This window comes from Amblyraja radiata, chromosome 6 (assembly GCF_010909765.2).
Source record: "Amblyraja radiata isolate CabotCenter1 chromosome 6, sAmbRad1.1.pri, whole genome shotgun sequence".
Classification (NCBI taxonomy): Eukaryota; Metazoa; Chordata; class Chondrichthyes; order Rajiformes; family Rajidae; genus Amblyraja; species Amblyraja radiata.
In genome coordinates this window covers 75,186,751-75,202,815 of record NC_045961.1, presented here as the reverse complement: position 1 = coordinate 75,202,815, position 16,065 = coordinate 75,186,751, and the positions used below count along the sequence as shown (strand labels likewise).

At 42.7% G+C, this 16,065-nt stretch overlaps 1 protein-coding gene across 4 annotated transcripts in view; it reads right to left on the bottom strand.

Moving 5' to 3' along the window:
- The window catches only part of tbc1d4 (TBC1 domain family member 4), a 226,236-nt gene that overhangs the window by 86,929 nt on the left and 123,242 nt on the right, over nt 1-16,065 (bottom strand). For 2 of the 4 annotated variants that reach the window (XM_033023006.1, XM_033023007.1), the window contains exons 2-4: nt 7,765-8,373; nt 4,955-5,044; nt 1,389-1,493 (exon numbers count right to left, since the gene is read on the bottom strand). In XM_033023006.1, coding sequence (XP_032878897.1) covers nt 1,389-1,493; nt 4,955-5,044; nt 7,765-8,373 — 804 coding nt within the window. Of the gene's footprint in view, nt 1-1,388; nt 1,494-4,954; nt 5,045-7,764; nt 8,374-9,387; nt 9,539-16,065 lie in introns of those variants that run through there. The other 2 variants (XM_033023009.1, XM_033023008.1) reach the window with 2 other exon arrangements.

Sequence of the window (16,065 nt, the reverse complement as noted above, 5' to 3'; positions counted from 1 at the left end):
GAAGATTTTCATATTACTGTTAGCAACATCAGAGGAAATGGGTCAGGTGTTAATGGTGAGAAGACGTATGAAAATACATTTCCAAAAGGAATGAGCAAAATCAATCACATAATAACAACTTGGAGGTAGTAATTCAGAGAGTAAGCCTTGCATTTGTGTAGACGTGTTCATATTCCTTTCAGGATGTCATAAAACACATGAAAGCCAATTACCTTCTTGAAGTGCAATTGCATTACAACACTGGGATTTGTGGCAGCCAATTTGCACAAAGCACAATGTGTTAAGGGCCTGTCCCACTTGGTCGTTTTTGCCACACTTACGCGTCATATGTAAAATAGGTCGATGCGTCATTACGGGCGACGTCGCACTCAAATCACACGTCATCATGCCGTCTGGTGCGTGTGACTTCATTAGAATACCGTGCGGCGCGCGGCGACGCATGGTTACGCACGGTGACATAACCATGCGTCACCACGAAATACACGTGAGACGTCGGGACGTCAGCGTGCGACGCCAATGCGTCAGTGTGCGTACCCAATGCGACAGCGTGCGTACGCGATACATCACGCAGGTGGCGCGCGAGAATTTCATGCAGCACGAAATCCTGGAGCGCCGTGCGATACCGCGCGCAACTCCACACTCCTCCACGCCTCTCCATGCGCCCGTCCCAAACTCCTCACACGCTACCCGTGCGTCACAACGCAACAACCACATTTTTGTAGGTTGCGTAAATGGCGTGCAAATGACGGCCAAGTGGGACAGACCCTTTACTGCTCAGATGAATCCCTTTTAGTGATGTTGACTGAGAGATAAAGGTTGGCCAGCCTAGCAGGAATGATCCCCTGCTTCCCACTGAAGTATTACACCCATCCCTTATTTTATTATTGCTTTCAAAACACAGCAACTGAGGTTAGAATTGGGCACAGGTCTCTGGCACCTTTGGCAAAGCATCAAATCTTAAATGTTGCACTGGTGCATCTGTTGCGCTCGTGAATCTGGAGAAGCAATTGAGGTTGCAGCCACAAGTAGTCACTTACAACTTACAATGGAACTGAATGGCAGACGTGGAGTACAACGTATTCATTATTTCAATGTTAGTTTAGACAAAGACTAGGGTGAAATTCCATCTAAAACCATTTTCAAGTCTGCCCTATCCTTTAAAATAAATAAATACATTCTATCCATTTAGCATAACTGAAACGCCCTCGTAACATTGAACATAACAGTGCCTTACATTCTTTAAGTAGTCATGAAGTGCACAGTAACCTCGTCAAATTAATCCTGGTACGCTGTGCTAATGGCCACAGATGGACTAAAACAACAACAAGTGGTTCACTCCAATCTGCAGTGAAGAGGACCTACAATTACTCTGTACAGCAGGAACTTACCAGTGACTCATTGGCACACTGAAACACGTAACATACGTACTGACTCAGACCAGGTTCAACACTCTCCCGACAGATGAACCCAAAATGGTCGACGTGCTTTATACCCTGTAAGGAGACAGTTAAAAGAGAGTGATTACATACAACTGTGTAATCATTGATTTGTCAGGCAAAACTAGGAAATTAGATCCTCCCCAAAAGCAAAACATTGTAATGATGGAAATCTATAACAAAAAAACAGAACATTTTGGAAATACTCAGCTGGCCAAGCAGCAAAGGTGGAGAATGAAAATTTCTGGTTGGTAGCACCTTCGTTTGTTACCCATCTCTGGATAAACTCGGACACTGTACAACTGAACATCACTTACAGACTATTGGTCAATGTTATTGATAAGGTACCTGGGCTAGGAACTAACTCCATTCTAAGCTAAAAACTATTCTCTTATTTAACTGTTAATTCAAATTAGGTTAAGAATAACCCAGTTAATGCATGTTAAATTGCTGACACCTTCATTTATAACATTTCAAACTGTCAATTCTTTCAAGCGTTCAAATAATTTTATCAAGCCGTACAGCACAGAAACTGGAATTTTGGTCTAAATTATTCATGCCATCCAAGTTTGAGAACTGAGCTAGTCCCATTTGCTTACATTTGATCCATATCCCTTGAAAGCTTTCCTATCTACCTCTCCTAATTTTTTATTGAACATCAACATTGCAGCCATTTCAACAAGTTTTTCTGGCAGCTTGTTCCATAAATGCACCATCCTTTCCACGAGGAAACTGCCCGCGGGTCTCTCTTAAATCTTTCCCCTATTTGCTTACACCCATGCCGTCTTGTTCTGAACTCCCCTACCCACGGAGAAAGACTGTGATCATTCACCTTATCTATGCGGCTCATGATTTTGTATACCTCTATAAAGTCACCCCTCAGTTTCCTATACCCCAGGGAACAAAATCCCCTTTATAGCTCAAACCCATGACTCCCAATACTTCCCGGTGAATTTTTCTGCACCCTTTCCAGCATAATTTCTATAGCAGGATGACCAAATGTGGCCTCACCAACACCCTGTTTAGCTGTGCCAAGACGTTCCAACTCGTGTGCTCAAAACCCTTACCGATGAAGGTCCACATAGCAAATGCCTGCTTCACCACCTTCATCTGTGTCACATCTTTCAGATATCTTTGTACCTGTAATCTGAGGTTCTCCCTGCTCTACAACAGTTATTATTCACTTTGGAAAACCTGCTCTGCTTTGACATCACAATGCACCACCTTATACTTGTCAGAGTTAACATCAGTCTGCTGTTCCTTGGCCCACTTCCCTAGTTGATCCAGATCCTTTTATAAACTTAGATTGCCTTCCTCATTGTGCACTGTACAGCCAATTTTGGGGTAATCGGCAAACTTTCAAACCCAACACTGGACATAAGGTCATAAGTCATAAGGTCCCTTTGGCACACCACTGGTGACAGACTTCCATACTCCTACCATTGTGCATCGTACATCTCCATCATCACAAGGCATACTTTTATTTCCTAACGACTGGCAAATTATCTCAGATTTCTTTATCTCGTGGAATGAGTCTAACATCCTTTACTCCATTTTTGTGACTGAAATTCATAATTAAATTTAAAATGTTTTAAAAAAGAAACAATGAAATTATGTTTTTGCGACATCATTGGAGACCCTCGGACTATTTTTAATAAGACTATTGAACTTTATCTTACACTAAATGTTATTCCCTTTATCATGTGTCTGTACACTGTGGATGGCTCATTTATTTATTTAGTTATGTATTGTCTTACTGCTGACTGATTAGCACACAACACAAGCTTTCTCTCTGCATCTCTGAAGAAGGGTCTCGACCAGAAATGTCACCCATTCCTTCTCTCTAGAGATGCTGCCTGTCCCGCTGATTTATACCAGCATTTTGTGTCTATCTACAAGCTTTTCACTGTACCTCGGTACACATGACAATAAACTAAATGGAATTCTTTCATCTTCAGGGTCTCCAGATCATACTGGAAGGTTTGCAACTGCACAATGTGAGTAAGATTTATCAGAAGGCCTTATGCGGAAAAAATAAAGAGGCTACTCAATTTACCATACAGCCACTGTGCTGAGGGATGATTCCAATACTTCCCAGCATTTTTCAAGCAAATAGCAAACAGTGGCATCACAGGTTGATAGGGTGGTCAAGAAGGCTTTCAACATATTGGCCTTCATCAGTCAGAGTATTGAGTTAGCAGCCTATGTTACAGTTGTACAAGGCATTGACGAGGGCACATTTCGAGTATTGTGTTCAATTTTGGTCACTCTGTTACAGGAAAGATGTTCAGAGCTGGAAAGGGTGCAAAGAAGATTTACAAGGATGTTGCCAGGACTTGAGGGCCTGAGCTATCGGGAGAGGTTGAGCAGGCTAGGACTTTCTTCGTTGGAGCACCGGAAGATGAGGGGTGATCTTATAGTGCATAAGATAATAAAGGGAATAGATAGGATAAATGTATAGAACATTTACCCAGAGTGGAGAAGCCGAGAACACAACAACATAGGTTTAAGGTGAGAGGGAAAGATTTAATAGGAACTTGAGGGGCAACATTTTTACACAAAGAGAGGTGGATATGGAATGAACTGCCAGATAAGGTAGTTGAGGCAGGGATCATCACAACTTTTTAATAAACATTTGGACAGGTACATAGGTTTAGCAGGATATGAGCCAAACACAGGCAGGTGGGACTAGTGTAGATGGGACAAGGGGGAGATAAACCATTTGGTCTATCTCTGCTCCATAAATTTATCTATGAAAAATAGAGAATGCCTTCCACTCACACTGCAGCCTTGATCAGAATAAATTGAATACAATACAATACAATTTGGTTTAGGCACGAGGAGGCTGAGGGGATAATGGAAACAGGAACTCTCACAACTTTTAAGAAGTAACTAGAGTACTTGAAAACTGTGCTTTTAACCATAATGTCTGACTGAAACCTTACACAAGATCTTACAATGTTAATTTATCTAAAGGACATACTTTAGAATAGAAATTAGGAGGAATTTCTTTAGGCAGATAGTGGTGAATCTGTGAAATTCATTGCCACAAACGACTGTGGAGGTTAAATCTTTGGGTATTTTTAAAGTGGAGTTTGATAGATTCTTGATTAGCAAAGATTATTGGATTGAAAGGGAAAGATAGATCTGCCAAAATTGAATTGTGGAGTAGACTTGATGGACTGAGTGAACTAATTCTGTTTCTCTGAATTATGAACTCATGGCTTTCTTTCTTCTGGCTTCTAACCTGCAGTCATCACAGACCTTTTGTTTTGTTCTCTCCTCGTCCCGCACATTTTGTGTACCCCAATTCTTTGATTAACTAGTTTTTCCCATTTTCGACGTCAACTCTGCTTCTCTCTCCATGGTCACTGTATGATCTATTGTGGATTTACAGCATTCTCTGTCTTTAATATCACAGTTCCTTAAAAAGTAGTAACAACAGCATCAAACTCTACTTAAGCAGTATCTAAATCAAAAGCAATGTAAAACATTGGAAAAGCTAAGTAACCACAAACCTGAGAACAGGATGAAATTGTCTTGAAATTCTTTTCAAGTACAACTGATTTGGTGTCAGGACTGATGAGGTTAACTTCAAACCGACCAACCTTCAAGAGAGAAGATGGGGATTATTTCATTGAAAGCAAGACAAACGGCCTGTTTTTCATACACTGTTAAGAATCCTAACACGATGAATGCAGTATCCTGCAGTAAGGTGCAAGTAAATATGCTCTGTGACTAAAATATATGTGATGAGGGAAATATGTACTTGCAATAGAGGATTAACGAGAGCACACAGGTATTCCCAATTATCACTGAACTGAAAACAAAACAATAATCTGTCTCTAACTGCAATAATCTGTCCTGGTCTTTTCTTGCTTCCAGTAACCCCCCCTCCACTCTTCATGTGAAAGTTTCAGCCCTCAGTTCCCCTTCGATGGGAGATAGTGGGGAGAGGCGCTCCGGCACACTGAGTCTGCGCTATCAAACACCCATTCAGATTGACACATATCCCATTTTCTCTAGCCACATTTTAATCAACTTCCCTCAGATTCAAATTAAAAGTGGCCAATTGAATTACCAACCTGTATATCATTAGGATGTAGGAGAAAGAACCCTGGGATATCCTACAGATTCCTACATACTAGCTACAATAACATAAATATAAATTTTGTTATTTTTATTTGTATTAATTATTGCTTTATGGATGTCTAAATTAGCTGTTAAATGTTTCCCCAAAACAGTATCAGGACTGTGAGATAGACACAAAGTGCTGAAGTAACTCAGTGGATCAGCAGCATCTCTTCTTCAGACTGGGAGGGGAGGGGTGGGGAGGGGAGGGGAGGTAAGAAACGGCCAGAACAAAACAGGACCGGATGATCTCCTGGACTGTGAGGTCTGATTAAGTCATGTCCATTCATTAATGCAGGCAGCTCACTAACTTGGTGCTGCCTATATTAAGAGCTGAGTAAAGCCAGCAATGTGTTCAATAGCTGGAGGCTTTTTCAAGGGACGAGCATTGCTGACTGGACCAGACCAGTTTGAGATATTTCACAGTGCTTTAAGCACAGCTCCAACCATTGAGGGGGAGAGGCTCTGAGGTTTGCCTGATATTGGCAGCCCTTCTCCACGAATCTGACCCGGGAAATCTAAAAGGTGACAAGACACGGGAGGCAACAAGCTTCACCCTACTAACCGGAAGCAATGACGAAAAATATTGTATTGAAACCCTCTAGGCAAAATTTAAGAAAGTGACGCAAAAGAAATAAAAGTTCACATTCATAACAGGATCTTTAAAAAAACAAAACAATTTGCCATATACCAGGAAATCCAAATGGAAATTCACAGGAAACTTATTAACTCAGAATGCGGGGCTCACTTCCAAAGAGGGAGGTTGAGACATGAAAAAAAACAAGACCGTTGAAGGAGAGAAAAAGGGAATGAAGAGTTCAAACAATAGTGAGTTCAAACTAGTGGGTTCAAACAATAGGCAGTTCAAATTATTTCAGCACTATACAGTATAATCTTTGCACCAGTCATTCCTTCTTTAAGGGCAGTGCAGCCTTTTGGTAAAGGAGATTTTCAAGACCAATTATTTGTTACTAGTAATTACCATTATGAGTTATTGATTATGCTGGTAAAAGAGTGGGATTTGGATGAACTATCTAACAACCATTCAATGAGCAGCTTTCAATTACCTTGATTGCCAATGTAAGGGCTTCATCACAAAGACCCAATCCTTGTATTTATCACCAACTTCTCTGTTCTGTGCTGGCATAGCAGATGCATTCTTCAAAATATATTTGAAACCAACTGATTAAACTATTCCCTTTGCCCTTTCAGATAAACCATTCTGGACCATAAAAACATGGTTGTTCAAAGAAAATAGCCGCCTCTTACCATTGATGCACATATATCACAAAGATAACCCACAAACACTGCATATCAAGCCTCTATGATTATAGAGGATGTTAGCATTTGATAGTTAAACAACGTGTTAAATCTAAACACGTCCAGTAATATTAGTCATACAACCCAAGGCAGATCAGTGTACTTCTTTGAAGAAGAAAACTTCAATTTCCCCAAATCTCAGAAAATATTTCCTTTCTAAATAAATAACAAATTTCCCTTCTTAAATCCATTTCAGGAAGTGCATTCCAACGGTAACAACTGGCTGACCAAAATCATCTCTCCTCCCTCTAGCGGCGACCCAAACTTGCAATTTGCTCCCGGGCTAATCTGAGTGACACCGCAAATGCTCCAAAAGTCAGATACAGGACAAACAAAAAACAATCAGCGAGTCAGCAAGTGTGGGTTCATTGTGAATGAAGTTAAATGCCAATGAACATTGTCAACACAGCTGCCATCTCTCACTGAGTCTCAACCTCACCAGAAGTAGATTTTTACAGTCCTTCCTCCAGCTTCAGCAAAGAACACAATAACTATCAATGCAGCTACCATCTCCTGCTGAACCCCAGCTTCTCCAGCAGTAGAGTTAACAAACCTTACTTCCACATTGCCAAAGTTAACTATTTTGTTATCTTTAGTTTAGTTTAGAGATACAGCATGGAAACGGACCCTTCAGCAGACCAAATCCACGCTGACCATTGGCCAGCCGCTGACACCAATCCCGTGTTGTCCCACTTTCTCATCCACTCCCTACACACTCATGGGCAACTTTTACAGAGTCCAATAAACATACAAATTGCACGTTTTTTGGGATGTGGGAGGAAGCTGGAGGAAACCCATGCGGTCACAGGGAGAACATGCAAACTCTTTCAGTATTTAATGCGTAGGGCATGTAGAACTAATGAACACACCAACGTACCTGAAATAACATTGTCCTATTTTTCTCTGTGTCAGTGGGTTGAACGTGACTCGGGGCACTGGCGTGACGGCGCCTGGATGGTGCTTTAGCAGCGAGGTCGGGCACCTTCCTGGGCCGGATACTGGCGACGCTGTTGCACCGAGAGCGGAACTCGGTCTGCTCGTCCTCGAATGGCATGTCTGCCAGGCCCGGCTCAGTCAGCACCGAGCACGGGCTCGACAGCTCGCCCTGGCTGCCGCCGCCCGACGGCAGATTTGTGAACCCCAGGTTGGTGTTGACCGTCTCCTCCTCATCGGCGACGTCGCAAAGGAGCTCGCCCTCCCCTCCAGCGTCTCCCTCTTCCTGCCCAGCGGAAGGGTCGTCGGTGGGGGAGTCCTCGTTCAGCAGCTTCAGCTGCTCCCTCTCCCGCTGGTGCAGGGCAAACTTCTCGATGCAGTCGTCGATGAGGGTGGAAGGGGCCTTCTTGTGCGTCACCAACACTTTACCGCAGTACAGCACCTCGTACTTCTGCGAGTTGTAAAAGGCATCGTCGCTGACTTGCCGTGACTTTGCGTCCCCTTTTAGGGAGGCCTTGGACACCTGCCGGATGCTGCTGATGACATCAGGAACCTGGAGAAACAGGAATAAAAAAAGCCGTTAGAAATCCCCAATGTTAAATGGAGTCCAAATGTAAATTAGCCAAACTGCCTTGCAGAATACCAAGTCACGTCCTGAGTACTTGCCACTTTCCTTCTCCATCCCATTCCCAGTCTGACTTCGGCTTCATGTGCTATTGATGCCAAGGTCAATAATTACACTTCATCTTTCCATCAGGCATATTACAAACTTCCAAATTCAAACTCAAATTCAACAGACACTTGATTGCATGTCCTTGCAACCTACATTTAGCTTATTTCTTTGTTCCACTACCACACTCTCTCATTTCTCGTTTCCTCCATCTCCTGATCCTCCCCCTCTCCCCTTTTCCCTGCACCTTAAAAATTCTGTTCAGCTGTTTCAAGTCTGATCTGAAACATTGACATTGTTTTCCGCTCCGTGGATGCCGGACCCGCTGAGTGTTTACAGAACTTTTAATTTATATTTCCCTCTTTTTCAAGCATTTAGAATCAGGCGCAAAATAGAACATTCTGGAAACTGGACAAGGTGAATCAAGTTAAATTAAAGCATACAGAAAGCAAACTGGTCCACCTCTGCAGCACTTTAGTAATACACAATAGTTCCCAGCATGGAAACACTCACCCTCAAGGCCATGTGCACCAGAGACTTACAGCTTTTACTCCCAGCTACACTGTGACTCTGCACTGAGGGAGGACCGCACTGTGAAAACGGCTTTATTGCTGAATTAAAAGACACTTCAGATTCAATTAATGGCCAATGAATTGCTTTGGGACATACTGTCACCATGCAAGGACTCTGAAAATATATATCCCTTTGTCCCTCTTGTGAACTCACAGCTCTGGGACAACAGGGACCTGGGGGTGGTGGTTTGTGGGGAGGGGAAGAAGGGTCTATATTACACTAACCTCCACACATCATCTGAAAAATGAAACAAATTACTTAACAATAACCACATCATTAACACATGCTAAACACGTTTGCTCTAATTGACAAAATAGTTGATACCTTTTTAATCCAATATGAGAGTGGAGCCATTGAGAACACCCAGTGAGGAGAAGTTATATGAAGCACTATGCAGGGGTAATCTTGCGTTCAAATACTTCTCTGTGAACAGGATTGATTCAGTTCTGCGTCTCGCTGGCTGGGAATGCAGGGAAGGGTATTTTGGCAGTTGCAAATTTGAAAAGGGAAAGAAAGCAACGTTCCAGATGTTATCTGCTTAATTATGATGTCATTCAGCTTCCACTTCCAAGCGATTACAATGAATAACATAAATCTGCACAGCCTCAGGAATGAAGCCTGGTCCCTGCGCTGTTTGCCGTTCAACAAAGTCAATCCACATTTCTGTCTGCCTGTATTTATAGAGATTGACACTCACTGTGTAAAGGCTACATTCACATCGGTGACTAAATGTTGCAGCCAGTGTCTCAAAAGAAAGCATTTTCACCAGCCACGTTTCACAGCCTCCGCGAAATACTAGGCACTTCATCATCCATTAACTTACTTCCGAAGTGTGGACACTACCTATAAACCAAAGTGCCTTGGTCGTCTTCTGCACAGCAACGTCCCACAATATGGCTCAGTGGTGTTGATTCACGGCTAATTTTCGGTCAGGATAGTTAAGAGTTCGCCGTTTGTTACATCCACATGAGAGGACACAGGGAGCCTCAGAGAATTATAAAACCATGGGACACTGGAGGTCTAATAAGCCCACAAGTGGAGTGAAACATTTTAACTCCTCTTCCCATTCCGATACTGACCTATCTGTCCTGGGCCTCCTCCACTGTCAGATTGAAGCCACATGCAAATTGGAGGAACAGCACCTAATATATATCATTTGGGCAGCTTACAACCCAGCGGTATGAACAATGATTTCTCTAATTTCTAGTAGCCACAATTCAGGAGTTATTGGATGATGATCAAGCAACCCCTCCATTTCCTCCCTCCACTCCCCCCACCCCTACCCTAGATGTCCTACTAGTTCCACTGTTCGCATCCTTGTATCTTTTTATCATCACCACTACCCCAGCCAACAATGGGCCATTATGGGCTCCATCTTTGCTCGGCCATTTGTTCTGGCTTGCCATCAAGAACACCACAGAGACAGCGGAGAAGGCCTCGAGATGGCTCTGGATCAGGAGAGGAGGTCCATGGGGAGGAGCGAATGCCACCTGAACACAAGTCGTGGTCTGATCAACCACGGCTGGGTCGCCTGGGTGAGGGTGTGTGATGTTGAAAGACCCGAAACACCCAATGACCCCAGGTTACATCACTGATGATGTGTTCAGGATGATTTGTATCAATCAACCCCTCCCCCCCCCCCCCCCCCCCCCTTCTACTTCCCGACCCGAAACCTCACCCATCCCTTTTCTCCAGATGCTGCCTGACCCACTGAGTTACCCCAGCACTGTGTAAACCAGCAGTTCTTTGTTTCTACATTCTAAGTTTATAACCAAACTTGGCAGAGCATGGACTAGTGAGCCTTGACAGGCTATGCATTGTTCTGGCTGAGAGAGTAAAATACATTCATGTGCTCGTGATCGTTGGCATCATGGGTTAAGAGCTGATTGAGAAGTCACAAGCATGGTGTGTTGTTCCTTCATGCACTGAGCAACAGAGAAAATATATTGCTTAGGTTTTATTTATTGGTTGTTTCACATCCCCACACACTTCAGCTAACACTTTCATCCAAAAAGTTCCCAGCCTGACTTAGTCTGCTGTAGGTATTTATAAGCTTTTGACCAATACATTTTTGGATCTTAAACATTTCACATGCAAGTGTTCTTATCTCTGCACACTGCATGCAGCTCATTTACAGGTAAGAAGAGAGTAAATTTGCACATTTAAGCCAAATGATTTAGCATATGTAAATATACTAAAAAATCTACCAAAATAAAAAAAATACTTAAATATATTATAGAATAAATATATTAAATGATTGACTGAAATGTGCCTGAATTATTGGCTGCAATATGCAAATTCATTAGATGGCAGCGTGCCATGCATTTCTGGACAGAAAGGTTTGATTTTCAGGCTTCAGCCTTATGTTCCCTGTCAAAACACAGGGCCAGAGTTGCAACCAGCACACTAATGTTCCTCTCAGGATATTGACTGGTTAAGGTAGCATCTTTCTGATGCAAAAAATATTAAATCTATTGGAGGTGCTCAACAAATTGCACAGAATCTACATGGAAAGGAATGGTCAACATTTGGCCGAAACACGGCATCATGACTGATATAGGGTTTTGATCCGAAAGGTCAAACCATTTCTTTCTATCTATGGATGCTGTTTGAACCACTGACTACCTCCAACAGGTTGTTTATTGCCTCCAGATTCCAGCAACTGCAGTCTCTTGAGTTGGCATTTTCTTGGTGATAGCATTGATTCAGTTAGCATTGGTGATAGCATTGATTGGTGATGGCATTGATTTCCGCATTATCCAATGCACTACTGATGGAGTTCTGCACCATGTAGGTGCCTCCTTTTGCTTCCTTTCTGACATGGACGTAAAATTCCATGGCATTATATGGAAAAGGAGGAAGGAAAATCTTTCTAGTATGTCAGCCTACATTTAACTTTTGACAAATACCATTAAAGGAAGGGGATTTGGTTGTTATTATGTTGTTCTTTTCTGGAACTTGCTCTGAAAATAAGAAACAAAGGGATAAGATTTGATTATTTAGCCCCATGAGCTTTTTTGTTATCCATTAAAATCACAGCAGATCTCTGACCTATGCTATCCGCAATTGTCCCATGTCTTTTACAAAAATGCTAAATCTCCTCAGAAAATTAATTTCCCGTTACTATATAGCTACTGTATATGGCATGGACACATGTGCTTCCACCCAACTTGTTTAGCCTCTGCTTTATTCATTCTACCACTGCACAATCACCAGAGGGCCAATATATGACTGATCAGCGGGTGGCGCCATCAGCGATGGCAGCTTCGCCTACAATATAAAAATTAAAGCGAAGAAGTACAATGTAGCAAAGATGAGCGGGAAATGAGCGGGTAATGTTTAAAGAACAACAGAAGATAACCAAAAAGACAATACGGGAAGAAAAGATGAGGTACAAAGGTAAGCTAGCCAAGAATATAAAGCAGGATAGTAAAAGCTTATTTAGGTATGTGAAGAGGAAAAAATAAATTAAGACCAAAGTTGGACCCTTGAAGACCGAAAAAGGTGAATTTATTATGGGGAACAAGGAAATGGCAGATGAGTTGAACAGGTTCTTTGGATCCGTCTTCACTAAGGAGGACACAAACAATATTTCTGATATAGTAGTGGCCAGAGGATCTGGGGTGACAGAGGAACTGAAGGAAATCCACATTAGGCAGGAAATGGTGTTGGATAGACTGATGGGACTGAAGGCTGATAAATCCCCAGGGCCTGATGGTCTCCATCCCAGGGTACATAAGGAAGTGGCTCTAGAAATCGTGGATGCATTGGTGATAATTTTCCAATGTTCTATAGAGTCAGGATCAGTTCCTGTGGATTGGAGGGTAGCTAATGTTATCCCACTTTTTGAGAAAGGCGGGAGAGAGAAAACAGGGAATTATAGACCAGTTAGCCTGACATCGGTGGTGGGGAAGTTGCTGAAGTCAATTATAAAAGATGAGATAGCCGAGCATTTGGATAGCAGTAACAGGATCGGTCCGAGTCAGCATGGATTTACGAAGGGGAAATCATGCTTGACTAATCTTCTGGAATTTTTTGAAGATGTAACTAGGAAAATGGACAAGGGAGAGCCAGTGGATGTAGTGATTTGCAGGTGTACTCTTTGCAGGTACTGGATGGTCTTACCTTCCACCACCTGCAACCTCCGGCAACCACCTTCAACTAGCATCGCAACCGGCTTCGACTAAAAAATTACTGATTTTTAAAACGGCAACCTATTTTTAGTCGCGGCCGGTTTCTAATTTTTTGAAATAATCGCTGAAACATAGAATAAGCGAAAACCACTTTCGACCATTAGGGAAACTGACAAAAACCTCCGGGACCGCACGGAAACCTTGGGTGGGGCGCAAAGCCTCCAGAGGTTTCCGTTCAGGTTTCCTAAGTGGGACAGGGTGCACCAACCTGCCGATATCATCATCACCCAACATATATCCCAAAACATCCCTGCTGAGAGCTTTTCAGCAGGAGCATCTTCACCAGAAGGAGTGCAACAATTCAAGAGGGTGATTCATCACCACTTTCCCAACGGCAATTAAAGATACACAACAAATCATGGCTTTCCCAGTTCAACCATGCTCTAAAATATAAATACATTTAAAAAAATGACAGAAATTTACAATCAGACAAAAATGCTAATTTCACTCAGCAGTTCAGGCAGAAAATGGGAGAGAATCAACAACAAGAAACATTAATTGCTAATTATTATGATGCTAATTCATTTCAAAAGGAAAGCAGTCACATTGGAGCATTCAATTATCACATCGGCTTTTGCTCCAGGCGATTATCTACAGCCAAGCTTAACAGTTCTGTTAGTCAGCCAGTGCACTTATTCTAATGGTACAGACTTATCCAGAAGCTCCAGCGTCTGCAAATAAAATACATTCTATCGCACTACAATTGTATGTCCATTTATCCAAAGTAATGCTATTATAGATATCACTATCTGACTCCTCTGAAAGCCCAAAGCTCGACTGAAACCACATTATCTCAGCTCAATTTAAGTCACACTGCCTCAGATGGCAGTGTCTATTCTTCCTGTGTTACCAGGATACCTCGCTATAATTGCTTCCTCAGTCTCAATTTCCACCAACTATATTTCAGTCTAGACAGGCCAGGGTTTAACTGAATCCTCTGGGTTTTTGTTTTAATTTGAAAAGTGAAACAGATCTGTCTTTAAAACAGGCATCCATTTAGGTGAATGTTAGAAGGTGATGTTCCGATTATCCGGGTACAGAAAGAATACAACATAACGGATTCAAGCGAAGCTAAACTAATATACTGGCAGATGGTCTCCATCATCCATTCAAGCAGTAAATCCACATTGCAACCACTCACTTGACAAATAAAACACCTGCTCATATTTGCTTCAATGCTCCTACCATTTACTTGTTAATATTCAAAAATAAATTTTATTCAGAATAAAAAATATGTACCAAACTAAAGCTGTGCATAAACTCATCAGACATTCATAGCATTTATACATTCATTAGTATCATTAATATTCATGGGAGGTGGTCTTGGAGGGGAGGATGCTCCTCAAACTGCAGAGCATCTTGGACAATACAGTTCACCCCCTCCATGTCACACTGGTCAACCTGAGAAGTACCTGCAGCAACAGACTGGTTCCACCAAGATGCAGGACAGAACACCACAGTAGATCCTTTTTCCCTGCGGCTATCAAACTGTACAACTTCTCCCCCTTCTGTCATGGGGTAGATTGACCCCCCCCCCCCCCCCCCCCACTCCTCCCCTCCCCTCCCCAAACTTTGCACATCCTCAATCCATTCCACTTGTCACTTTAATTTCATGTATCTTGTGTTTTATGACTGTTGGCAGATCAATATTCCCCCTGGGATGAATAACATTCTATCATTAGACATTAGACAATAGACAATAGGTGCAGGAGTAGGCCATTCGGACCTTCGAACCAACACCGCCATTCAATGTGATCATGGCTGATCATCCCCAATCAGTGTCCCGTTCCTGCCTTCTCCCATATCCCCTGACTCCGCTATTTTTAAGAGCCCTATCTAGTTCTCTCTTGAAAGTATCCAGGGAACCGGCATCCACCGCACTCTGAGGCAGAGAATTCCACAGATTCACAACTCTCTGTGAGAAAAAGTGTTTCCTCGTCTCCGTTCTAAATGGCGTACTCCTTATTCTTAAACTGTGGCTCCTGGTTCTGGACTCCCCCAACATCGGGAACATGTTTCCTGTCTTTAGCGTGTCCAAACCCTTAACAATCTTATATGTTTCATTAAGATCCCCTCTCATCCTTCTAAACTCCAGAGTGTACAAGCTCAGCAGCTCCATTCTCTCAGTATATGACAGTCCCTCCATCCCGAGAATTAACCTTGTAAACCTACGGTGAACTCCCTCAATAAGAAAGTCCTTCCTCAAATTAGGGGACCAAAACTGCACACAATACTCCAGGTGTGGTCTCACTAGGGCCTTGTACAACTGCAGAAGGACCTCTTTGCTCCTATACTCGACTCCTCTTGTTATAAAGCCCAACATGCCATTCACTTAATCTGCCTTCCTGTTTTTGATACCAAAGTGGATAACCTCACATTTATCCACATTAAACTTCATCTGCAATGCATCTCCCCACTGCCCCCAATCTGTCCCAAGTCACCCTGCATTCTCATAGCATCCTCAGCTGGGTTCTCACTACCACCCAGCTTTGTGTCATCTGCAAATTTGCTAATCTTACTTTGAATCCCTTCATCCAAATCATTGATGTATATTGTAAATAGCTGCGGTCCCAGCACCGAGCTTTGCGGTACCCCACTAGTCACTGCCTGCCATTCTGAAAGGGACCCGTTAGTCCCTACTCTTTGTTTCCTGTCTGCCAACCACTTCTCTATCCATGTCAGCACTCTACCCCCAATACCATGTGCCCTAATTTTGCCCACTAATCTCCTATGTGGGACCTTGTCAAATGCTTTCTGAAAGTCCAGGTACACTACATCCACTGGCTCTCCCTTGTCCATTTTCCTAGTT